Genomic DNA, 25,159 nt, shown 5'->3' with positions numbered 1-25,159 from the left:
ACTAGACTGATTTAAATTCAGCTCTGGCTCAGTTAGAAAAGTAATACTTGATCAAGTACACATGCCAAGTGTATTAATGAGTGGCAGTCAGAATTTGTGTTATGTATAGTCTCAAGCTGCTATAGATGGCTGCTTTCTCCACCCTCTTAAGAGACTGTGGTGCTCCACTGGCTCTCTAAACTCTACAAATACTAACATGGTAATTTAACATGGGACTGTTAAGACATACAGTAGATGCCAATGGCCTACAGTCTTTGTCACTGTAAATTCTAATAAAGACAACAGTCTGTCTTTCCCCTTGCTGCCTTAAAGATGTAGGAGCACAACAGGCTTTTCCTTACTGGCAGTACCCCTCTCCATCGCAAAGGGAACTGCAAACAGCTGGCTTTGTATCCATGGTGACTATTGATTAATTTACTACCATAGTGATCATAGATTTGTAGTAGTGCAGTAGTTTGGTTCAGTAGTGCTATGCCTAGCTTTGGCGTAGTAAGTAGTTGGTAGGTTTTTTAAAAGCATGTTGTAGGAAGCATCCATGTTACTGATGTCATTCAAACCTTAAACCCTCTAAGTCACACTGTATTTTTTATTTTAACAAAATATCCACAGTAGAATGCTGTTTTGCAATTTGTCTGTTTGTCCCTGTCTGTAGTATTACCCCCTTTTTGTATGTATACTTTCATACATACATTGTCCATCATATGCTTTAATAGTTCATGCATACATCCTAATGCATGTTACAATGGAAACAGTAGTTAGAATAGCATTCTTGCCATTACAGTATATAAAAAGTTGTCAGAATTATTCATGTGTTGCATCTGTATTTGTTTCTCTATTTAGCACTAGGATGCTGCATTCTTTTTTAAGCCACAAGAGATGGAGCCTAAACTAAGGCTGTTAGATAGAACAGTGATTGTTACTAAATGTAAAAGGTTAAAAATAAACACATTTTAGCTGGCTTAGTTGCATGCATCATAAACTAACGGCAGGCATCTACATCACTTGGCCTCAGAGTGTAACCACATGCACTATGTTAAATCGTGTGTGGAAGCACTAAATTATTAGGCAATAAGAAAAATGCTCTGTGCAGAATTTACAATAATAGGTTGTACACCGTGGAGGCACGACAAGTTTGATTAATCATCTGATAGAATTGAGTGATATTTATTCGAGTACCACTTGGCATTCTGCATGCCTTACTAGGTGTGACACATCAGAAGCCTGTAAGTAAAGTGCAAGCGACCATGAATCTCATCACCCTCACCTAACCACTTAAGGTGGAAAAAAACAGCTTTTCTGGTCTTTTCTTCTTTAGTTACAGAAGATTTGAAACTTGATAGCAAAAACAGCAGACCTGTTTAATCATTACCACATATATTTATAACAAGTGCGACAGTGAAGAGTTTCCTCCACACACTGTTAGTACAGCACTAGGGCTGCAGGGCAACAAGAGCACAACAATTGAGTGAATTCTTGTTTTAAATATAGTTCAGAACATTGCTGCCACCTACTGGAAATATTTTGCGGTAATAAACATGCTTGAAATTATGGTGAACCCCATAAAAAGCCAGGACCCACCAGCAGGTCCAACGTTTTACTACACAGTTCTATAACCTAAGAATATCTCAGCCGGTTTCTAATATAGTCCATGTAGTTGAATAGTAGAATGTAGCTGAATAATAAGCCTTGATATTTAAGAATCCAAGGATTTTAAGGGTTTAATATGAAACATAAATATAATTATTTTTAAGGGTGGTTTTCAGAGCATTCAGGTACTCGCTCAGAAATACCAAGTATTTGAAGCCTGTAAAATACTTTTTGGGCCAGCCCTATAAAAAGGATATTGTTGTTGTTATAATCCATTATATTTTTGTGGACTGTTTGTAGGGGTGATTCTTAGTCTTATTCACTATAATATATTTTTCATTCAACTCTAACATACTGCATATGTGAGAAGAGCACTACTCTTTATATATATATGCTTTATGATGTAACTTCTGGAAATGACCCTGGAGTTCAGAGACATATGTTGTCAGTGAAGTAGAGGAAATGCTGTTAGAATGTGAACTGCCCCCAGTAAACTGTTTTTGACATTATATGAGGCACTGCGTACACCACGTTGGGTATATTGGCTATGTCATGATGTTGCAGACCTTGGGAATATAACTGAAGATTGTGAGAGTTGGGACTACTATTGCCTCAGTGAAGTGTATGAACGGTAGAATCTTTTGAGAAATGAGCAGCAGGTACAGCTGTGTGTCACACTGTGGTATAGACTGCAGGAGCTCTGGATTAGGGTCAACTTTACGGAACGTGTAATTTGATATATGAGGTCTGAAGGTATTTTCTGGAAAATGAAAAAAAGGAAAGATCAGTGTTTTTCCCCCAAAGGAATGTTGATTCATTATACAGGCAGTGTGTCAGACTGTGAATTAAATGGTGAGTTGAGGAGAGATGAATGATTTAAGAGATAATACAATACAGTGAGACATTTTTTTTCTTTATAGTAAAAGTTTTATATACATTACTGTGCAAAAGTGCAGGAGATCTTTCTGAGGAGAGTAAAGGTAAGATAATCAAACTGAACCTAAGGTAAAAGTCAAAGAAATATAAGTGGAAAAAACAGGCATTAGCAATACTGGAGTTAGAAATTATTAAAAGATATAGAGAAAATAGGACTCCTAGCAACCGTGCAAGACCTGATAGACCACCAAAACTGTCACCATCACATAAACAGGAGTTAAAGCTTTCATCTCTGAGATTTCATCTCTGTCAGTCTTCACTTTTTGTCAGATCTGAAAGTCCACAGTTGTTTCTGTCCATCCAAAAGGAGGAGTAGCTGTCAAGAAGCTGTTACTGAGAAAAGGAAATAGATGAAAAAGCAGAAGGATTACAAATCAAACAAAGAAGCTGCTGGTGTTTTCAGAACAATGGACTGGTTACAGCAGAGCCCGGAGTTCAGGATCATTGAACATGTTTGCAATATGTTTTCTGTTTTTTTCTGATGCTGAAAAGTGAATAACTTTTACTTAATGGCTGGTTTTAGTTGGAAATTAAATAAATGAAAGGTGCTTTCTGACTTTTGCACAGTACTGTATATAATCCAGATAACTGTTACTGTCTTACGATGAACCCTAAAGGCTTCAATAAAATAATATTCTCTAATCCTTTCATACTTTTTCTTTTCTGCAGCTGTAGATCGACTCTCCAGTTTAATGATGTCATCAGGCTGTGAACAGTCTACTAAGATGGAGGTATCTAGATCTGCCCTGGAGGAGAAAACCAGTATGGACAAAACAGCAGCTGCAAACGTAGAAAGTTCTTCAGAAACAGATTCTAAAAAGGTGGATGCAACCACCGCAAATGAGGTGCCTGTCACTAATATTGATGACGTTATAACCGAGCTGAACTCATTTGAAAATAATGTGAACTCAGAAACACAGACTGTTCCAGAAGTCATTGAGACGACTGCATGTCCAATAGAGAGCAGCGACCTAAAGAATGAGGAGGCTACGACTACCATTCCACTACGACCAAAACTTTTAGATTTCTCTGTCTTAGATTCAGAAAACAAAGGTTGTCTTTTGCCAGTAGGGAAGACATTTCTGAACAGTTACTCCAGGAACTACAGTCAACTCTCAAATGATGACCCGACCCTTTCTGTGAAAGGGTGTGCAGAGAAAGCAAGTATGTATGATATGTTGGACGATAGTGACTCTGAAAGTGACTCAGCCACAGATAGTGCTGTGAAAACTGAAAAGCCAAAAGATCACTGTCAAGACCCTCAGGACACTGACTCTGATGAGGAGATTGAGCTGTGTTATAGTACGGTTGAGTCAAGTCAAGAAAAAGACAGTCCTGTGTCTCCTAAAGAGGATATCTCATGCAGCCAGACTGATGAAGTGATTCCTCAAGACGTTCTGCAAAAAAACTCTTGTCCATCTTTACAGGACATGGACTCAAAGCCAGTAAATGATTCTGTTTCCCTGACTTTGCTTCAGGGACCACTCTGTCCCCAGTCGTCAGGTTCAGAGTCAGCTCTGAACGAGGATACTAAGCAAGTTCCTGAAAAGGACGAGGCAATCTGTGGGACTTTGTCAAGCCCAGAGCCATCAGACTGTAAAGCTGATGAGAAATGTGAAAAGGCGTTGGCACCTGTCACAACCAGCCAGACACCATCAAGTGTCAACAGTCTCCCTGCAGCATTAAATAACCGCCATGTCACCCCTCGGAGTCAAGAAAGGACATCTAAGATGCAGTCAAATTCATTACTGACCTCAGATAAACCCAACCCTGTCCAAATGCCACTCACTCAAACTGTACCAGAGCCCAAGGCTTCAAATTATTCCAATGGCAAATCCAGCGGGAGAACATCCACTACAGTGACTACAAAAGAGAAAGAGAAAACTTTTTCTAGCTCTGACTCCAAATCTCTTCTTTCCCAGTCTCAGACTAAATCCACCACTAACTCTCTTCGACCTTTGGGACACAAGTCCTTGAGCGATAACCCTGTCTCACCTCTATTAAATAGCAGGCTCAAACAAGAAGAGAAGAAATTGAGCACATCTGCCAAGCTTAAAGGTTTAAGTATTAAAAGTAAATGCAAAGGACAGGAGCAGCCAGTCTGTAGGCCAGCCAGGGCTGAAAGTCCTTTGCCAAAAAAAGCCCATTCCTCCCCCATTCAGTCCCCCAAACTAGCAGCCAAAAGAATTACCCCTACAAACAGTCCAAAAATGACTAGACCCCTGGAGAAGAGTAGTCCTTCATCCATTAAAACAAGCCAAGAGAGAAGTGCTTCAAGTGTTCCTGCTTTGAAGACAAATGACAATATCCATGAAGAACTTGTTTCTGAAATAGAGAAAGAAAATTCTTGCTTAAATCAAAATGAAATTGTATCTAAATGCCTAAATGCCACAACTACACAAAGAACCTTCATTGAGGTGCGGCTCTCGTCATCTTCCTCCCCGTCCTCTTCTTCGTCCACACCAGTTCTGGAGCGCAAGGAAATTTCAAACACTAGTCATTCAAACCAAGCTCAGGGAACCCCTCCAGTTCTCAAAGATAACATATTGTGTGAGGAGTTAACACCAAAACCTTCTTTTGAAGCTCATATGTCATCAGAGTCTTCTGTATCTAGACCAGAGCAAAACAATTGCATTGGAAGTCCAGCTAAATCTTCTGATAAAGTAGCTAACAATATGAGCAAGGTAGACAATAGCCTCAGGAACGCATCCATTGTAGAAACGTCTTCTAGCCCTAAACCAGGAAGATCTAAGCTTTACGCTGGACTGGGCCGAAGGAGCTACTCCACAGATACTAGTGGAGGAGCTCTTGACCCCAATCCCTTTTCTGTCAGGCAAAGAATAAAGTCCTTTGAGAACTTGGCCAGCTTTGATCGTCCAGTTATAAGGAACATAGACATCCAGTCTTATGGTATTAGCTATAAGGCTCCCCTCAACAGGAGATTGTCTGGTTATATGGGCTCTCAGTCTAATGACAGCCGCTCGTTGAAAAGGAGCCTCAGCTCTTGTGTAGACAATTTGAATTTGGGACCTTCTTCGTCTCCACAGCCGCAGAATCCCTCTACTAATGGGGTTCTGAACAACTTTGAGCCAACATCTTCAGCTGTGCCACTTGTAGAAGAGAGGGAAGCTGAAGATGCTGTGCCTCAAGCCAATCTAGTCCCACATACTCCACCAGTGCTGCGCTCCCGGAATGCCCGCTCCCATGGCGGGTTATCACGGTCAAGACTAAGGGAACTAAGGGCACTTAGTATGCCTGAGCTTGACAAGTTATGTCCTGAGGACTTCTCACGTGACCCCGGCAATGTCACATTTAAGACAGAGCTGGAAATCCACCCTATAAAGCCTTCAGATCCACCATCGGACCTTCAGTGTACTGTGGTGACCAGGGTGAGCATGGTGGAACCTGGAACCCCTGGCTCAGTTGGCAATGGGGACCTCAGTCAAGAGCAAACAACACTGTCAACCTGGTGTGTCAGGTGAGGAGCAGTTAGTTCAGTGCATTAATTTACCTTGTTATTTTCTGAATTGAACCTTCAGTTGTATGCAAAAGTTTGGGCGACAAAAAAAAAAACACAAAACGTGTTTTGTGCAGAAGTTAAGGCACATTTTGTATTGTATGTTTTATTTTCTATTTTATCTCTGTGCTATGTAAATTTGGGGTTTGGAGACCTCTCTGGTGGAAATGTGTAATGGCTGAGTGGTGAGTGGGTCGTGAGGAAGCTGGATCAATGTATATTTGTTTTTCCACAAGAGCAGAGCTGACGACACACAGTAGATCATAAGTGGTGACCATTGCATACGCAACTGGCACTGCAGCAGTCGATACTTATCCCATCATTTGTCTGAGTGAATAATGACAAAGTGACGCGCAGTCAACTCACTCAAACTAGAAACATGGATTCCAGTTTGTCACTCGTGGCTGATTTGCTGCCTAGTTGCTTCTGTCTGTTCTGTCTGGTCTGGTTTAACTCTGAATATCACAGTGATATGTTTCCAACAGTAGTTATCAGTTAGAAAAAAGAAAAAAAATCAGTCTTGGTTCTTCTCAAGGTTTCTTCCGCTTGCTCTTAGGGCAGTGGTCTCCAACCTTGGTACTGGAGATGTGTCTACCTGCAGAGCCTATTTCCAACCACAGTTTCCACACCTGAGCTAATTAACCTCTTCTCAAGTCCCTGATTGGCTAGATTAGTTGTATTAGAGTTAAGTAAGGGGCGGGGCAGCTAATTGGATACAGGTTGCAACTAATCTCTGCAGGAAGGTAGCTCTCCAGGACCAGGATGGAGATGTCTCTGATGGAAAAGTAATTGCACACAATGTACAGAAGAACATTTTGTAACTTTGGTTGTGCTTTGAAATCTGATTGTTGTGAGCGCATTTTCAAAGAGAACTCAAAACTTTGGGAAGGATACATCTTCACTGTCATCATATCATCCTCACTATGATGTTGATTTTGCCTTTAAGACCTAAACATCAAGCCATATCTTTATGAGCCTGTGCATGTGACATTAATACATAAAGATGCATTACAAGGTCCAAAAAATGTATGGCATGATCCAAAAAACGAAGGCAGACTTGAGGCCTCTGACTGTTAAATTACTGTTTCAGGCTTTAAAGGGTAACTCGCACCAGTGCAAGCACACGCAGGCAGCTACTTATTTCAGTTTTAACAAAAAAATCTGTCAAAAAAAAAGAAATTGTGCACTAACATTTGCAGAAAATTTCCATATTCAAGTTTGTTCCCTGTAGAGGATGCATTAACTTATTTTTACTTCTTAAAAAAAATCAACAAAATGTCATTTGACCAGGGGTGTTCAAATTTTGGCATACAATTGTATATGTGGGTCCAGACATGAAGTATTTTGGGAACCCCTGCATTGGAAGACCCACATAAACTACAGTTATCATCTGATTAATGTGACCTCATTAGGATGACTCATCAAAGTAGCCTTTTAGCATATTTTTCTAAAAAATGAAAGATTTGTGATGGGTATGTGATTTAGGTAGTTGATTTTATACTTCACTACTGATGTTTTTCATCTCATTCTGCAGTTTTTCATTTTGTGAGGATTGTAGTCAGCAACATTATGACTGACTCGCACTCGCCTTTCTTCACAGTCTGCAAGATTTGTCATCTTCTCCATCGGAACAGAAAAGGGTACAGAATGTCCTAAATTCTGCAGCGGCTAAAGTGGACATGATGGCACTGATGGAGGAGTTTAACAGTGTTTCAGAGGTAATGCTGTGTGTGAGAGGTAATCCAAGACACAATAGATTCTGCAGTGTTCTAGCAGGCCTATCAAGGGCTTGGAAAAAAAAATACGGTACTTTACTACATATCTTTTCATCTTAAATTATACTTTTACTGTCAACATGATCAAAAGCTCCCTTGTGGAAAGCCAGTACTTTGATCTCAAGAGTGGCATGATCACGCGCAGCCTATCTGACAACTGCTGCTTCCCTCTACAGTGCAGGGAAGATGTGTTTTTAGGCACAACAAGAGCATTTAAGATACAGACATCACCTTGCTCATGTAATTTATACAACTGGCTTATTTTCTTTGCCATTCTGTGTGTTTACATGCCATTTTTTAACACTTTTCATTCCCAGTACTCCCAGTATAATTGAACATTTTACGGTTTGAATGCTTATTTTGTTTTCCTCTTAGAAATATATAGGAGAGATGTGTCATTGTGGCTTTTGCTAGAGAAAGTTAACATATCTTCTTTTTTTCATTCTATTTTAAGGTTAAAGAGGATGTGTACTTTGTGGTCCTGGCGAAAGAAGAAGGCTCTGGATTGGGCTTCAGCATTGCTGGAGGGGTGGATTTGGAGCAGAAATCAATAACTGTAAACTTGGCTAGCTGTTTTTCTCCTTATTACGCTAAATTGCCTTTTTAGTGTTATCATACTGTCATATCAAAACCTCATAACTCCATTTTGTTCATTTTTATATGGTTTTCAACGCATGTTAAACAAGATTAGCATTAGGTTTTGTTACGACAGTCACAATATACAGTTGTATGCAAAGGTTTGGGTACACATGGTCAAATTAGCTGGTTTGTTGATTTTCTAAGTGAAAGAAAGTTACTACATCCTCTACAGAGAACACATTTATTCATTTTAATGCAGTTACTGTTTATGTGCTGAATTTAAGATATTGTGGGGGAGAACATAAAATGTGGCTTATGCACAAGTTATGGCACATTTTATTGTTTTGGCCCAATATGTTAAACTCAGCAAGTAAATAGAAATTGTGCATGAAAATTTTCAGACAAATGCCATATTTGCCAACAAAAGTTTTTTCCCTGTAGAGTAGTGGTCACAAACATTCTTCCTGGTGATCTACTTTTCTGCAGAGTTTAGTTCCAGTCTGCATCTAACACACTGCCCCTCCCCTTACAGCACATTATTGCATCTGATCATACCACTCAGAAAGTTCTGAAGAAGTTAATTAGCTGGAGCTCGTTTGACAGATTGTGGTAGGAACTAGATTCCACGAGGAGGAGCTCAATCTCCAGGACCAGGGTGGTGACCACTGCTGTAGAGGATTAGTTATATTCAAAATCAATAATACATGCAATTTCACCAGGTTTATTTGCCTACAACTGTATTTGTAATATGCAGTAAGTCTAAACCCACTGCTCAGATGACAAGTATAATCAGTTATGTGTGGAAATGATCTGTGCTTTATCAAATTTTTTAATCTTTTTGTCACCCCCTTGTGGTTGGCATAGGAACTTCTCTCTCAGTTAAGACTCAAAAGTTCCATTCTGAATCTTACGCAGTGAACAAAAAACATTTTGAACAGGATCACCCAAACTGCTTACTTTTGGTAGGTTCATCGAGTCTTCACTCGAGGGGCCGCTGGAATGGAAGGCACCATTCGCCGGGGGGATGCTGTGTTATCCATAAATGGGAGCAGTCTAAGTGGGACCACCCATGGGGAGGCTCTCTCCTGTCTACATCAGACCAGGCTGCTCAAACAGGCTCTTGTGGTCATCCAAAGAGGAAAAGACAGTGAACCTTTATCACCAAGGCATGAAGTTTCCTCACAGCTTGGAACTTGCACTTCCCCAGCCTATCAGGAAAATAGCAGAGAGAACGGGACAGGTAACATCTGCAATCATGGATTTGTTTCTAATTGTAGAAGACAGATGAAGGGTCAGCCTACATGTGAAAGTTCTAAAGTTAGTTGTCTTTTGAATTTCAAAGCCCTGTTGGTGTTAATAAAAAGGTAGTAAGTTGGATATTTAAGCTTTGAATTAATAAATCCATTAGCATGCTTTTTTGGGTTGTTGCCTGTGCTGATTGCTTGTTTGGCTGTTATAGTTGTGGAAGTTGGGCCTGATGGAGCCTTAAGCGTAGAGCTACAGAAGACTGCAGCAGGTCTGGGATTCAGCCTAGAGGGCGGCAAAGCGTCAGTCCAAGGAGATCGACCACTCTACGTCAAGCGCATTTTCAGAGGTAACATTTTTCTCCACTAGAGGGAGACATTGTTATCCAAAAGGTTTGTAAACAGAACTTAATGTAGGGGTGGCCAGTTGCAGTCCTGGAAGACCGGCGTCCAAAACAGTTTGGTGATTTTTCTGTTCAAACACACCTACTAAACCTGGTAACTAACTGCTGTACTGTAGTTCAGCTGAACAAATGCTGTTAACAGTCAAGGTCCTTGCTTGAAAATATGCAAACCTATAGCCTACAAACATATACAAAAGTTTGAACGCCTCTGTCAAATTACGTTATTGATTTGTTTGAAATAAGTTAACACATCCTCTGAAGAAAACAAACATAAATATGACATTTTTCTGCAAATTACAGATGAACAGTAATGAACAGTAATCATGCACTGAAATGTGTTCTCTGTGGAGGATGTGTTTACTTACTTTCACTTAGAAAATCAACAAAACAAGTCATGTGACCAGGGTCACCCAAACATGTTTGCATACGACTGCGTTTAGCTAGTGTAACTTTCTTTTATTGGTAGTAAGATTGTCCGTTATAGGGTTGTCGTACTCAATTAAACACTGTTCCTTGGTATTTATTTATTTATGTATGTATGTATGTATGTGTGTATAGTAATTGATTAAAATTGACCTTCTCAATGAATCTGCAATGATTAGCTGGAATTTACGATTGATATATTTGAAATTCTCTTACAGGACTCTCACAGTAATAAACAGATCCAGAATGGGAACCCATTTGTATGCCTTTTTTTGCCACATAATGTTTTTATTTACACTAGTGTTCAAAAGATTGCAGTCACTGTCTTGACCAATATAAAACATGCGTATATAAACATATAAATGTACGGACACACACACACACACACACACACACATATGTATATATGTATGTGTGTGTGTGTGTGTGCACTCATATAAAATGATTTCATTACTATGCTACTACTACTCTACTACGTTATATATTTCAACTACTTTGATGAAATAAAATTAAGAAACTTTAGATGTGTCAAAAATGATGAACAGAGCTGTAGATAACATTTTAGTTTATGTATATTTCAATGATGTCATTTCAAAGGCTTCCTAGTTTACCTTTGTCCAATAAACTGAACCTTTTAAAGGCTCTGTATGATTAATTATTGTTCAGATTTATTGATTTGGCCACTTTTTAAACTTTGGTTAATCAATTAATCATGAAAAATAACCAGTAGATTACTAGATTACAAATTTAATCAAATATCAGCCCTAATTGAAAATAATGACTTTCAGGAGGGCATAGTGAATGCACTGTTAAAATGCATACTGAAAGTTTGTAGACATCTGCTCATCCAGTGTTTCCTTTGAAATCAAGGGTATTAATAGGTAATTTGTCCCCAACTTAACTGGACTAACAGTAACTCTCTACTCTTCTGGGAAGGCATTACACTGTATGTTGGAATTTGATTGCATTCAGCCACAAGAACTTTAGTGAAATCAGATTTGTTTTGTTTGACAAGCGCCACTCAAACTAATCACAAATGTATTGGATGAAGCTACAACACTTCAGAGAACTCAGTTCCACTGCTCCACAGCCCAATGCAGGAGGACTTTATACCCCTCTAACCCATTCTATTGATCAGAGCTTTTCTAAGGAGATTATACAAGCCGTGTGAGTGCAGTTGAACACCTGTCAGGGATTTTGAAGGAGTATCTGGATATTTTTGGACTTATACTGTGTGTCATCAGTGGCAATTTCATTATGAGTTGTATTCATTTGCACAGCTGTGGGTTGTGGCTGTGCTTTTACTGGTAAACAGACACAAATTCAGCGATAAACTTGCATGTTGTTGTTTTTTTGTTTTACTCAGGAGGTGCTGCTGAACTGTCCCGGGTCATTGATGTGGGAGATGAGGTTCTAGCTATTAATGGCAGGTCCTTGCAAGGCCTAATGCACTGTGATGCCTGGAACGTCATCAAGACAGTCTCAGAGGGCCCTGTTCAATTAGTCATTAGAAAACCCCGGACTTCAGTATGACATACAGCCAGTGGACATATTCTGTGTTAACGGAGTGCCAAACTGATCATATTGTACATATAAGGACTGCCATTTTCCCTCTTTTTATACTTTTTTTTTTAAACATGTCCCTGTGATATATTTTTTGCTCATTTTCTACTGAAGAATCAGATATTTTGGAATTGGGTGGTGTTTATAAGACTAAAACAGGTTTTTTTCTTGTTTGGTCTTAATTTTAAAGCCCATATTATTGAAAGTCAACCCCAAAAAACAAATGATTCATAACCTCCTAATGCTTCCTTTGTGACTGTGCAATCAGTGTAGCATGTACTCATTTGTACAGTGGACATGAAAACCATGAATTTACATATTTATATGGTCACATGGGAATGATGCATCTTAATTTGCTCCATGCAAATATCCTCACGATGGGTTTATTTTGTATTTTTTTATTTTTAAGTAGATTTATTTCCAGAGATCAGCGTATCAAATGAAGCTGAAGGTTGTTTGACTGCTTGCCTGAATTGAAGCATTCTCTTTCAGACTTTGTGAAATTTTCTCCAACTTCTAAATTTTTTTCTCATCCCATGTCTTCTCTGCTCCTTTTTAAAATTTATTTCCATCCAAACCCCCAGTGGGAGGAAAGCCCACAGTTGCCATTTGATAGATACTTGTTTTATTCCATCTATTCTGCAGAAATGCTGTAATTTAAGAAGTGGGTCACACAATCTATATTTGAAATATTCCACACTTCAAATGGACCTGCTATCTATCACAGGAGGTAACTTCTGTGGTTATAAAAGCACACGTCTCACAGAAAGCATATTCAGAATTGCAGACCAAACTTCTAATGACTTCTTTTGACTTAGTCCCGAACTCTTAAAGGACTACTTGATTGCATTCTTCCAGCTGTGAATATTTTTCAATGGGAAAACTCTGAGACTTTCCAGTGAGTTATTATGTTGTATCAACACTGCATCAATGCTGTAGTCATATTTTACTTGAATTGTCTATGTGTAAATATTGCATTCCCCACAAACAATACTTTAACTTAATGTATCTGGGCTTTCAAGCACAAGTTTGTTTATATTGAATCAAAACAAATCAAATAAGCAGTTATGAATATTAATATTTCTATGTATTGCACTCAAACCTGCATTTCATGTTAATGCCCTTGTGTAAAAAGACATTAAACATTTTTCAATGCCGTGATCTTCATTGTTTCTGAATTTCTTTCAATAATGCAATAATAGTTTTATGTTCAACTGGCAACACCAAAGTATATTGCATCTATTTTATCACAGTCACTGTTCTTTTTTTTTCCACAGTTGTAGAAATAGCATTACTATGAATGTCTTTGCTGCAGCTTATGCTTATTTTTTTCTTTTCCTTAACACCTTTTTAGTTTAGAGCCACTAAAAATGGACAAACACACCTCTGCACACACACATATAGGTGAAAATGGCGGAAAAAGACCCCCATTTACTATAAAGCTAAAACCATATCTGTGCACATACATGATGACGATGCGTAAACATGCACACAGTTAGAGGAATAAACTGGAACAATGGACAGTTTTGTTTTTATACAACAAAACAATTAAAGGGGCATCTTGCCCTTCTATTGGGGTAGGAAGGCTGCCTACATGGGTAGAAAAGGCTTCTGGTTAATCTTGCCTAATTCTGGCTAATGATAACAATAGCTAGCATTTAACACTAATGTTTGCTAGTCAGTGACACTTCAGTGAACAACTTCGTGTCTTTTTGACCAGAATCCAACAAAATAACGTGAGTATGCTAAAGGGGGTTTAATGCCATGTATGGGGGGACTTCTTACCCTAGAAGTGTAACTTTGCACAGTCTTTTTTTCCCCACTTCTGCTATCTCTAAATATAAATTGATAAATCAGTATTATCCAATGTCAGAAAAGTAAATCAATGACATTTGATCAGGAGGAATGATACACAATGTATATACAAGGGTTTATATATATATATGAAACTACTCACAGAAGCACATAACATTGATCATGATCTGGGATAGATGGCAGGTGAACACTCGATTGTAGTCAATGTGTTGGATGCGGGAGAAATGGGCAAGTGTGAAGATCTGAGCGACTTTGACAGGGGCCAAATTATTATTGCCAGACGGCTCCGTCAGAACATCTCCGAAAAGGCAAGGTTAGCCCTGCCTGAGTTCAAGTGGGTGTGTTTTGGCAGGAAAACATAAAAATGTGCAGGTCCTCCAGGACCAGGGTCAGGAACCACTGTTTTGGCTCATTGTGTGTGTGTGTGTGTGTAATATGAAGTTCGAATCAAGCTAACATGCAGAAGGCCTCACAAATATGAGAAGGTGACCAAATCTGGAAGTCACTTCCCAAAATAATTTTAATTTTACTATAAATTTTTCATGTGGTTTACAATAGTAAACCCCAAATTTCCTGCAGCTTTGGGTCAGTCAATGACCCAATTTTATCCTAAGACCTTCCATAGATTTACAGAAACAAGTCTTCTGCGATTTTTCTCTTGCATTGCATAACAAAAATGAGCAATTAGCAGCAACTGGGCATTGTACTTAACTAGACTCTGAAAAGAATGTGTTTGATCACATTGCGTAAAAAACATGAACTACAGATCAGAGGTTTGGACGCAGCTCTAACGTAATAAAAATGAATATGAAAAATATTTTTTTCAAGAGATACCAGACAAATGTTTTTGAGTAACCTCTTTATTCCTTAAAGGAATACTCCAGCATTTTTTCCATCTCTGCCATGCAGTTGATTATGACATGCTGTGATGGTTTCCCCTGTCCTTAATAAACTAACAGAAAACTCACTGACACAAAACACATTTATAATAGAAGCGTCTGCTCAATAGATTCTAAAATAAATGTGTTTTGAGTTTATACTTTTTTAAGTACAAGGAAGCATGAAATTTTTCATGGGAATCAGTCACAGGCTGCAAATGCAGCAGATTGAGATTAGACTGCAGAACACTGAAGTACTACTCTAAAATATACAGCAACCAAGCAGCAGTAAATAATTATAATATAATTTACTGATACAGTTAATGTAGTGTTTGCTGTTTGCTTGGCACTGTGCTGCAAGTCTACTGACACTGCAAGTCGAGGGTGGCCAGCTAGGGAAGCATTGTTTTGTGTCTTGTACCTGTCCAGATGGTTGTGACAGCCTCCCGAGACTACCACCATCGCTCTCCGCCTGCCAAGGCTTCATTAAAAACTGCCAGACAGCGGCCTGCTCATAATAGAACTCTGTGTTCAGTAAATATGTACCTGTGTTTGGACGCCCCAAAAATGGCCCGGGCACGAGAAAGCTGCAGATGTTTTTGAATTATCTTGGTATCCTGAAAGTCCTTATGTTTACACGAACAGAAGCTAATGTAGTTTTTTTTCGCCTGAAGTCTGCAAAACTGTTTGTATCAGTATGCAGTGGGCGGAAAACAATGTTGATGTAACAGTTGGAAAACAGGCTATTTTTACACCAAAAAGAGAAACTGGTGTGTCAGTGACAGCCCATGGCCTTCCCAAGTGGCCAACTTGTGTGGCTGATTTGAATTGCTTGGAAGCTGCAGTAAGTCTTTTCCAAACTCATTCTGAAGCTGGTAATTGCATTTTGAAATGTACTTTGAATGTTATCCACTCTGAATGCAGTACTTTCAGGGGAATAAATGGTTATTTAGAAGTGCAGAATTTTACATTTTGGGAAAAAAAATATTTGTTTAAACTAGATGTCTAAACATGTTTTGAAAAGTCAGAAAATCACCTCTTGCTTCCACACATTTGGCCCTTCAAGTGTTCCATTTGTATTTGAAATCTGTCGCTGTTATCTCTCAAAATCAAGTCCAAATCGCTGCATCTAAAAAAATAAAACAAGCTCATCAGAGAGTTGGCAGAAACATTAGGTGTGGCCAAATCAACTATTTGGTGTATTCCTAAAAAGAAACAAATCACAAATCACTGGAGCTCAGAACCACGAAAAAGCCTAAAAGACCATGGAAAACAACCGTGGTGGATGACAGAAAACTCAAAGGAAATCCACTGCACAACAGCTGGCCAGATCAGGAACACCCACCAGGATGTAGGCGAGTCTCTGTCCAAGTCAAAAATCAAGAGACTGTATTTATTGATAATGTGACTGTAGAGCGAATGCTGAAGTGTACAGGGCTGTATAATCTGCTCAGATCCAGTCGAATGCTTCAGAACGTACTGAACAGTGCTTCACAGTGCAGGCCAACAACAACCTTAAGCATAAAGCCTCTTGACTTTAAACCAATCGAGCATGCATTTCACTTACTGAAGGCAAAAAGCTGAAGCTAAAATACCAGAAGAACAAGCAGTGAAGTCTTGGTTGAGCATCATCAAGGAAAAAAAAATAGCATCTGGTGATGTCTATGGGTTGGAGATATTGTATATATTTCACAGCTCATTTTGCTCATGATTACCAGGGGTGCTTGTATATATATACAAGCACAGAATAAAGCATATGATAAAATATACAATATACAAAATATACACTTATTACAACAACTAATACAGAAGATGTGCAATGGGTTATGTAGAGTTATATATAAGTTAGATAAGATGAATATAGTTAGATAAGACGTGTATAGTTGCCTTACCCTCGTCCTTATCGTAGAAAAGGTCTTTCAAGATACAAAGCTGACAGGCTATGATTACACTGGATAATGTGGTTTTAAAAAATACTTGCATATTTACAAATGGGCTAATGCCAATATTTGGAAAATGGCGAGATATTGCGAGAAGTGCTTTTCCATTTTTGTTTGAGGGCATCAAAACCATTGATGGTACTAGTATGTGTTCTTATGTTGTCTTATAAGTTCCACATTACTTTGGAATGATACTTCATAAGGTTGTTATAAATAGAACAAAGATATATGACTATATATATCGCTATATGTCAATCTTTCATGGAGGAGATGCTGACAACACAATAGAGACGTACGCCTGTATAATGTAATTCACCTGAATGTCTTATGTCATCTTGGAAATGCTGACATACACTGTTCAGAAATAGTCATGTATTGTTTTTTTGAGTGCTTATGCATGTGCTATAAACTCCAGACACAGATAGACTTTACAATTACCTAGAATTATCTACAACTGGCAAAATCAAGAAGCCTCTTGCAGTTAAGTCAGTGTAAATGTGACATGATAGACTTTATTATACTGGTTACACTGTGCTTTACTGTTGGCTATGCTGTTTATTCCTTGTACTCAGTTGCTGATTTGAACTGCAGAGATTTCAGCATCACTGACTACACCAAAGGAAACGTTATTTTTAGACCCGATCAGTCAACTGTAGGTTGTTCAGAAATAGCAGCTTATGTGTGGTAGATCTACATTCAGGAGTACGGTATATAAGAGATCTACAACAAAACATGCACCATCATGCTTTGTAGTTTGATATGCGCTGTCATAGTGATAACTTTTGCAGTGAAATGAGTCAGAAACTTGTGGGTGTATCAGTGACACCCTGCAGTGTAAAAACAAAAATACAAAGTGATCTAGAAAATGTCAGAAGTCACGAGTTTCGGTTCTCATACACTTCCTCTTCTCATCCGAGCAGTCACGTATCTCAAGCCACCCGAATTAGCAAAAGCCACTAGAGAGCTGAAAGAGAAATATTGCTGCTTTCTTCTGATACACTAAACAATTTAATAATATCATTCTGATTCACTTTATGATGCTCCGACATATCTTTACAGGTTACTCAGAGGCTTTAAATAGACCACCTCTACATCTGGCCTGTCTGGGCTGTGTACATCACTGAGCTGAAATGTCACTTATGTGGGCGGATATAAGACTAAAGGCGAAGATCTATCGAACGTCTCTGGCCATCTTGTCTGACCTTTCAAAGGAGCATTCTCAGTTAAAGTGGATTGAATAAGTAGGCTTTAGAGGATATATTGAGGAACAAGTTGAAAATTGGACATGTACACTTCACTGAAATAGCATATGCTCAGAGTGTTAAAGATATCAGATATGGACATCACTGCTGGATATTCAGATACTTTTTCTAAAATCAAACAACAATGTGTAACAACACATTGTTTGTTACATATCCCTCCTACTATCTTCAAATTTACTAACAGTATTTATCCTTGCTATCAGTTTGACCCCAGCAATTTAAACCTCCAGGACATATCAAAATTCTCATGGCAATTAAGTTTTTCCCTCCCCCATGTCATGTGAGCTATCAGTGGTTCTCGCATTACTACAGGTGTGGTTATGTCAGGTTAAGGCCCTAAAGCAGAGGGAAGTTTCTCAAAGATTATAAAATTGCATCTTATAATGACCTCAATCTCATCCAAAATGACCAAAACAAATGTGAGTAAAATGTTGATATTTCTCATATTCTATACAGCTAAAACAGCCTGAGGTAAAAACTGACCCCAAAGAACACCAATGTGTACAAAACGTGTGCAGGACATTGAAAACATATTATCATGTTCATTTTGTTTACTCAATCATCCCCATGAAGTTAGGACAATCATTTATTTAGAGACATTAAACACGGAATGGGATCAATTTGACCTCAAAGATAATAGGAGGGACATAATACTTGGTATAGCACCTTGATAAATGTTTTTTGGGGGACGTGGCCCAATTTAATTCCCAATTTTGTCATGGCCGATCCCCCCTGCTAGCTAGATGTCACCCAAGACATGTGAAGCACCACCACATCTTTATGGACCACCGCTAATGCTCAATGGAAAGCTGAACACACTTGCAGGAGGACCCTAACTGTCAATTCTGCTATATTGAATAATGGATGCCTGCTTCGGCTAGCATCATGCTGGGGGAGAAGGAGGCCAATTATGATCTTTTGGACCCCTAGTCTCATGTGGACAGATGTGATCTTGTAACTACAATGTCTGGGAACAACCATGAGAAATTTTGGGCTAAATGTGAGTGATAGTGTAGCCTTATTAGGGTGGGAACAAACTGAGTGGAACATTTTTAAAGCAATCTAACACCTCGTGAAGGTGGAGCTCAAAGTAGAGGTGAGGTGCCCGTTGTCTGGCAGATGTTGCCACAATGCAGCACCAAAAGTCTAACAAGTTGTCCCCAGACGTGTATTCTCATTACTTGCCCTGTAAGACTATAGGACTCCCAGCTACAGATGGCCAAGGATCTCAGGGTTCCATGATAAGATGCAAAACTGCTTTGCGCTGGTGTTGCTATTGTTTGCCTACACCTTGACATCTTGCTACTTGGAGCATTCTGCATTGCTTGGATTTGCCACTTTGACACTCCATTTTGCCACGTTGCTGCTGTGCTAAAGGTTCAGTCAAATTCAACTGAACACAGCGACAAAGCAGCCATTCTGGGTTGTGTAACTTTCCAAAGAGCAGCCAGACAAGCTGTTGTGTATGACATGTAACATACAACCACTTTCTTTTTCACTAAGCCTTTGTCTTTTCACACCTTCTGCACATAACCTCCCTAGGGTAGCGAAGTGAGGTTGCACACATGTAAAATTCTTTTGTTACTCTTAACCACAACCAAAATCGGTGAGCTTTATAAAGAGATAGTTGTTTGTTGATGTGCAGATATCAGAGGCACATTCACTCATCACAAAACGTTGTGCACCATCTTGCTACACTTTCCAGGTTGAACAACATGTTTTGTAGAAACGGTGCAAAACGATGACGGGCTTTGAGGTACTTTTTCTCTTGTTTGCTAGGTGTGTCAGAGCTGTTACCCAATCAGCAGCAATGTGTGTATAAAACCCACCAAATTAAAAAGGCAGTGCACACAATGGAATAAAGTCCTCTTCAAATGCAGCCACTGCAGCTTGTACACAGCAATCGAAAACTTTAGAAGACATTTGTTGTGTTTTTCTTGTATTTAAACCCATTTCATCAGGCTCCAAAAGAAAGAAAAGAAAAGCTGCAACACTTGTGTAACATAACCGAGTGTTCAACACACCGCTGTTTCCATTTAATTAAACATTTTGCTATGTCATGTTGGGGCTGAACGCAGCTCAGGAGCAGCGATTACTTGTACAGGCAATTTTGAAGCAGTTGAAAATACCATTAAACACAATCAGGACTATAATCCAAGTTTCTCCTTCCTGCAGGGTAATGAGGATGGTAAAAGAGGCGAAGAAAAACTTGCATAGTTTGGCTGAATCTTGGGATTATCAAGTCTGAAAACCCTTAGAAGGTTGCAAATACATTTTAAATGTGTTTTATAAAGTGAATTTGTGTACATACCTACTTACAGATGTAGTTTGAGGTTTTGATGAGCATATGTAGACTTGCATAGATATGTTCTGGTACAAATGTGCATCATACACTTACTGGCCACTTTATTAGAAACATCTACCTTGTAGGTCCACTTTAAGTGCACTACTATCATAGAGAATAATCATTGGACCATGGAAAAAAAATTATGCACATTTATTTTAGGTTATGCTGCCTTGAAGAGGTGCTTTTTTATGGGTGTCCTAAAGCCCTTTTCTCCCATGCACAATTTGTGTTAGCCATCATACGGTCTTAATTTCCAATCCTGGAGTTCAACACAGTTTGGTGATTTGCCTGCAGTAATTATGACCTCTGTTCTAGCCCTTAAGACAGACCAGAGACCATTTCCTGACCACAGAACTACTCCTGGCTGTAGATTTTGGTGTGGCAGCCCGCTCTCAACCTATAGGCAACTCCCAAATTATTGACAACCTTCAAGAAAATAGCTAAAATAAACAATTTTGTAACATAAACTAAACAATTCAACATTTCCTCTAATTAAAATCATTCTATTCTAAAGCATAGGGTTCAAAAATTACTACAATTAAAATCTTAAATAAAAAATAAAAGCAAACTAATTAGTTCAGCCCCACCCACACTGATTTTAAAAGGAGCGTTTCAGTCCAGACTTCCGATGAGGCACAATATAGGACAGCCAATCAGGATGGAGGTCATTCACTTATACCAGGGTTAAAGGCACAGTAACAAAAATAGCCTGTTTAATTCTCAGAGATGAAGACAGGTTGGAAAATGTTCAAGTAGAAAAGAATTACGACTGTTTTTGTTACAACAAAACCATATAATACATTACAATACAATACAATAAAAGTGGACCTCAGTGGAAGAAATAACTTACCAGAAAAATGTACAATACGAGCCCTTTAATCTCCAGGAACTCTATTGTTGACCACTTCCTCCTAAGACATTGTGACAGCGGCGGAGAGTAAGACACAGAGATAGTCGTGACTCTGCTATTAGAAGCACTCTTTATTCAACATACCAGCAGAGAGGCACATATAGGACACCAAACTCAGGGGGGAGGTCACCTCTAGCTACACACGTCTCCCTAACAGTGACCCCCCCACCCCATCCCCATGCACAAAACACCTACACAATAACCCTGAAACAGATTGACACATTAACACATGCACACAACTTAAACTAACGGACAACAACAATAGCACAAATAGTCCCTTTGTGCACACATACCATGAGCCTTTGCATGTGACCATCTGCATAGCCACACTTCTAGAGTCTCTTGGCGCCAGCGCCTGCCAGTAGCAGATCGCTACAGTATAAGAGGTTATAAGAGGCTGCACACATAGACAATCCTTTTGTTAGTCTAAAGCAAAGACACCAGACACAGGTGTTGAAATCAGGTGAAGGATATAAAAAATAAAAGCAGTTGTTTGTGCAGGCAAGCAACTGAAAATACTATTAAGCTCAATCAGGACCATGATCAAAAGGTTTCTCCTTACCCTGTGATGAGGAAGATGGTAAAAGAAGAAGTTTTAAAATTGCAGTTTAGCTGAATCTTTGGGTTATCAAGTTTAAATATCAACCGTTAAGCACTACCTCTATGACAACAAGGAAGGGATGCATGAAAGAAGCCCCTCCTGAGAGCAACCCACAAACTTAGATTCATAGGACTACAACTGGAACTGTACTGTGATCAAGATGTAATCTTTCTGGATATGCACATCATGATTCCCTAAAAAGGGGCCTGCATATACACCGATCAGGCATAACATTATGACCACCTCCTTGTTTCTACGCTTATTGTCCATTTTATCAGCTCCACTTACTGTATAGGTGCACTTTGTAGTTCTATAATTACAGAATGTAGTCCATCTGTTTCTCTGCATACTTTGTTAGCCCCCTTTTACCCTGTTCTTCAGTCGTCAGGACCCCCACGGACCCTCACAGAGCAGGTACTATTTGGATGGTGGATCATTCTCAGCACTGCAGTGACACTGACGTGGTGGTGGTGTGTTAGTGTGTGTTGTGCTGGTTTGAGTGGATCAGACATAGCAGTGCTGCTGGAGTTTTTAAACACTGTGTCCCCTCACTGTCCACTCTATTAGACACTCCTACCTTGTCAGTACACCTTGTAAATGTAAAGTCAGAGATGATAGCTCATCTGCTCCTGCACAGTTTGTGTTGGTCATCCTCTAGTCCTTCCTCAGTGGTCACAGGACGCTGCCCACAGGATGTTGTTGGCTGGATATTTTTGTTTGGTGGACTATTCTCAGTCCAGCAGTGACACTGAGGGGTTTTTAAAAAGGGGGCTAACAAAGTATGCAGAGAAACAGATGGACTACAGTCTGTAATTGTAGAACTACAAAGTGCACCTATACAGTAAGTGGAGCTGATAAAATGGACAATAAGCGTAGAAACAAGGAGGTGGTCATAATGTTACGCCTGATCGGTGTAAGGCGGCAGGTAGGTGTTTCTAATAAAGTGGACAATGACTGCATTTAATGGGATTCCATGGGCTGATTGAATGTGTAAGAAGCATACTGACTCTTTGCTAAATCCCTCCACTTAATAGTTAGTTAGTTTAGCTTAGCAAATGCAACTAGCAACTGTCAGGGCATCTGTAACAAGCTTTTACGATGTTACTGTGACATTGTGCGAGGGGGTAATCGGATGCCTGATAGGGGGAGTGAAAATGATCCTTTTGCAAAACAGAATTTGCTCCATTTGCTCTAAGGTAATATTTTGTGGCTAAATTAGCTAACTAGCAAGTTTGGCTAGCTAATGATGTCTTTCTTTGCTATTTTTGCTATTGTTGATTTGCTTCCTATGTAGAAAACATGAATAATAAAATTAAGTTAATATGAGGCCAATGGGAGAAAATCCAGAGAACAGTTGCTGTTTGCTAGTAAGCTTAGCTAACAGTGGAAGTATTTGAGACACACACACAAAATGTTATCCTTCAAGTGCATCATACAGTTTACCTACCCTGCAGTACAGGAACAGTACTACTTTTTCATTTCCATATCTACATGGATGGCTTCTCATTTTTCAAACTGACTTTCAAGCTTATTAAAAACATCATTGCATGCATGTAAGAGTATGGATATTTTTTTACATTCAATGGAAACACTGAGCCAAAACCAATAAGTCTAATAAACAGCATTTTGAATAAGTATCAGACAATACAATGCAAATATACAGACGTATGCAAATGTATGAATACCCACCGAGCCAAAACTAGGAAGTCTCATATGTAGCACTTTAAATAGGTACCAGACAGTACAATGTAAATAAACAGTCATATGCAAAAATATGGGCGCCCCTGGTCAATTTACATTTTCTGTTGATTTTCTAAGTAAAAAAATATCCTCTATAGAGAACACACTTCTGCTCAATGTCTATGCATGTTTACTATATATTGGTTGGATTTAACATATTGGAAACCACAATAAAGCATAATATGTGTCCTGTGCAAAAGCTGGTACATTCTATGTTTTGCATTTTTCCAAGATCAGCAAATAACTAGAAATTGTGCACTAAAATTTGATTTGACTGGTGGCACCCAAACTTTAGCATATGACTGTATATTTGCATTGTATGGTCTGATACTTATTTAAAGTGCTATTTAATAGACTTACAAGTTTTGGTTTGATGGGTATTTCAGGTAAATGTACTTAACGCATTAGTGCAAAAACTAATGTATAAAGTTAAATATCAAGAAAGATTCACTGATGATATGATGACTGAGTGTTAAAAGCCCTTGGCGACAAGATAACTGATGCCTTTTAGTATGACTCAGTAGTTGCACAATGTGCCTACTGTTCTGTATGGAGTATTGATTGAATTATGCAGGTAAAATGCATGGAAAAGACGTCTTGGCTACTTTAAACCCTATCAAATTCCTGCTATTAATACTCCCTCAAATAATGCTTAAGTATAAAAACGAAGTACCAGAATTTTCTACCCCTGTAAATACAGGAGATCTTTTTGTCTACTCTTTTCTGAACTGTGTTACTCCAAAAATTGCAACAAATACCACAGAGAAATCATGTACCACCGCCATTGAAACTCATGCCTGGTCTGAAAGTTATCAAACATAGCAGCAATAATTGTGGATGGAGCTTAGCAAAGGGTCTGTTACAGCACCGATCGGTCCTCTGTAGTACAATGAATGCTTTAACTTTCAATTTTCATTGGTTGCTAGCAGGTAATGTAGAGGACTCTCTGATTTTGGAAAAGCTATGGACAGGGACAGGCTGGACTGGGAATTAATTCAGCCCTGGACATTTGTCTAGTCCAGCCAACTACAACCATGGTGACCTCCCCCCCCAACAACCACAAGCTAGCTAGCTAATTAAATATCCAGTGTGTGATAGCATGTTAGCATTAAGCTAGCCATCTTTAGCCTTAGTGTACAAGCAGGCTGAATGAACAGGCTGACCCCTTCTGCATTTTGGCCCTGTGATTCCTCACGTGTGCTTTCGTTTCCTCATTTTTTGTGTATTGGTTAAGTAACTTTAAGGTTTTTTAATCATGCATCCTCCTCCCCCATATGCTTCTTGGCGCTTTTCTCCATCTCCCTCTTGCTAGCCTTCACAGTTTGAACTTTCCTGGTTGTTATCATCATGCTTTGTTATAGCGGCCAATGGTCACACACTGAGAATGGAGTGGGTCACTAATGTGTCTAGATATGTGCACTCCAGCATTCATTTGGCACGTGCCGTTTGTCCCAGGCGGTCTCCATTAATTTTATATATTTATATATATTTTTCACTCTTTCAGTGGCCCACACACATAGCAACCCACTTGGAATTGTCCTGGTCCTCCCGATGGCCAATCCATCCCTGGACAGCATGACAACTAGTAGTTCATTCAAAAGATCACCAAATCAGGCCCAACTTGGCTTTTTGACAAAT

The 25,159-nt window shown here is 39.1% G+C and overlaps 1 protein-coding gene across 2 annotated transcripts in view; it reads left to right on the top strand.

Annotated features, from left to right (window-relative positions):
* The window catches only part of pdzd2 (PDZ domain containing 2), a 118,976-nt gene extending 105,792 nt beyond the window's left edge, over positions 1-13,184 (top strand). For both annotated transcript variants that reach the window (XM_036598293.1, XM_036598292.1), the window contains 6 exons: positions 3,193-6,001; positions 7,641-7,758; positions 8,270-8,371; positions 9,361-9,634; positions 9,854-9,988; positions 11,832-13,184. In XM_036598293.1, coding sequence (XP_036454186.1) covers positions 3,193-6,001; positions 7,641-7,758; positions 8,270-8,371; positions 9,361-9,634; positions 9,854-9,988; positions 11,832-11,998 — 3,605 coding nt within the window. In that variant the 3' untranslated portion in view covers positions 11,999-13,184. The remainder of the gene's footprint in view (positions 1-3,192; positions 6,002-7,640; positions 7,759-8,269; positions 8,372-9,360; positions 9,635-9,853; positions 9,989-11,831) is intronic.
* Positions 13,185-25,159: the final 11,975 nt, after the last annotated feature.

Source organism: Colossoma macropomum, unplaced genomic scaffold, assembly GCF_904425465.1.
Source record: "Colossoma macropomum unplaced genomic scaffold, Colossoma_macropomum, whole genome shotgun sequence".
In the NCBI taxonomy this organism is placed as follows: domain Eukaryota; kingdom Metazoa; phylum Chordata; class Actinopteri; order Characiformes; family Serrasalmidae; genus Colossoma; species Colossoma macropomum.
The sequence above is the reverse complement of the archived record's forward strand: the minus strand, read 5'-3'. Positions and strand labels throughout refer to the sequence as shown.